Genomic DNA, 1,200 nt, shown 5'->3' with positions numbered 1-1,200 from the left:
AAAAATAAATTAAAATTAATGATTAATTAAATTTAAATGATTTTTTGGATAATTTAATTAATTGTGATTGTTTTGATTTTTTTTCAATTTTTCAGATTCGTTTTTGGTTCGAAAGGAAAGCTGAACAAGCCAACGTGACAAGTTGAACAAGCCAACATACGAGAAATTGCACAAAATTCGTGGTTCACTTCGCCCAATTTATATCAATTTTTTATCACATTGATTTTTCCGATAAAAAATGTGTGATCCACAACCAATTTCTTCTGGAACTAATGCGGAAAATGATCAATTGAATGATTCTTCCGGAAGTGATGAATCCGTGTAAGTATTTATTTAGATTGAATATCCGAGATACAGTTCATATGACTTAAAAAAAAAACATTAAAATCTATTTTCCTTTTTCAGACCCGAGTCTTGTGAGACTATTTATTTGAATACAACTGAACCCGTTCCTTTCAACGAATTTGTTCAAACATTATCGGGATACAGTGATCAAATCGAACTCACACCAATTATTATTCGTGGCGGCAATTCGTTTATACAAGGCGCATTCCACTTAAAAATGCCAAGATCTATTGCGACCCAATTATTTGGACCTGTTAACGGCCGTCGATTGCAGCCATTCTCTGCATATCCCATTTACATTAACAACAATGTGCCAATTGCACCATTGGAAAGACCAAATTCTGTTGGAGCTGGAGACGGTAATTCAAGCCATGAACCAAATACATCGCCGAGTGATTGTCGAAGCTACAGCTCTAGGTACAAAAAAAAAAGTCTTTTGAGACAGTGTTTGGTACGAAATTTGTTTTTGTAGTATTAAAATATTATTTTTATCATTTGAATTTTTAGCGTTGATTAATAAGTATGAAATTAACTTTTATAAGTTTCACATGAAAAATATTTCCCTGGGATTAAAATTATGAAAGATCGGAACAATTAGAAAACAAAACACCGTACTAAATTAAAAAAATAAAAATTGTTATCAACTCCATATATTTTGCAAAAATTCCGTGTTTTCAAAGATACTCCTAGAATTTTTACTTTTTGATCAAATGAGTTGGTGGCTTCATTTTTAATGCATATACACTGGATGAACAAATTTTTTTTCTCGAATTGATTAATTTTCAAATTTTATTAATTTTTCTTTTAAATTTAATTTTTGAGCTGAAACATATTTTTTTTCTTGAACTTTTTTTT

The 1,200-nt window shown here is 29.9% G+C and overlaps 1 protein-coding gene across 2 annotated transcripts; it reads left to right on the top strand.

The window, feature by feature from the left end:
• Positions 1–21: 21 nt before the first annotated feature.
• Positions 22–1,121, top strand: LOC116349657. 2 transcript variants are annotated; one of them, XM_031781199.1, is made up of 3 exons: positions 22–321; positions 406–762; positions 853–1,121. In XM_031781199.1, exons 1-3 carry the CDS (start codon positions 239–241, stop codon positions 860–862), a joined length of 450 nt encoding a protein of 149 aa, XP_031637059.1. In that variant the 5' UTR covers positions 22–238; the 3' UTR covers positions 863–1,121. The 2 variants fall into 2 exon arrangements, with proteins under 2 accessions (XP_031637059.1, XP_031637057.1); XM_031781197.1 differs by lacking the exon at positions 853–1,121 and having other exon boundaries at positions 406–845.
• Positions 1,122–1,200: the final 79 nt, after the last annotated feature.

This window comes from Contarinia nasturtii, unplaced genomic scaffold (assembly GCF_009176525.2).
Source record: "Contarinia nasturtii isolate CC-2019 unplaced genomic scaffold, AAFC_CNas_1.1 Cnas_scaffold_3079, whole genome shotgun sequence".
Taxonomy (NCBI): Eukaryota; Metazoa; Arthropoda; class Insecta; order Diptera; family Cecidomyiidae; genus Contarinia; species Contarinia nasturtii.
The sequence above is the reverse complement of the archived record's forward strand: the minus strand, read 5'-3'. Positions and strand labels throughout refer to the sequence as shown.

Coding starts and splice junctions, on each gene's coding strand:
- LOC116349657 (XM_031781197.1), top strand. CDS start 239: ATGTGTGATCCACAACCAATTTCTTCTGGAACTAATGCGGAAAATGAT. Junction 322..405: donor TCCGGAAGTGATGAATCCGT/GTAAGTATTTAT, acceptor TTCCTTTTTCAG/ACCCGAGTCTTGTGAGACTA.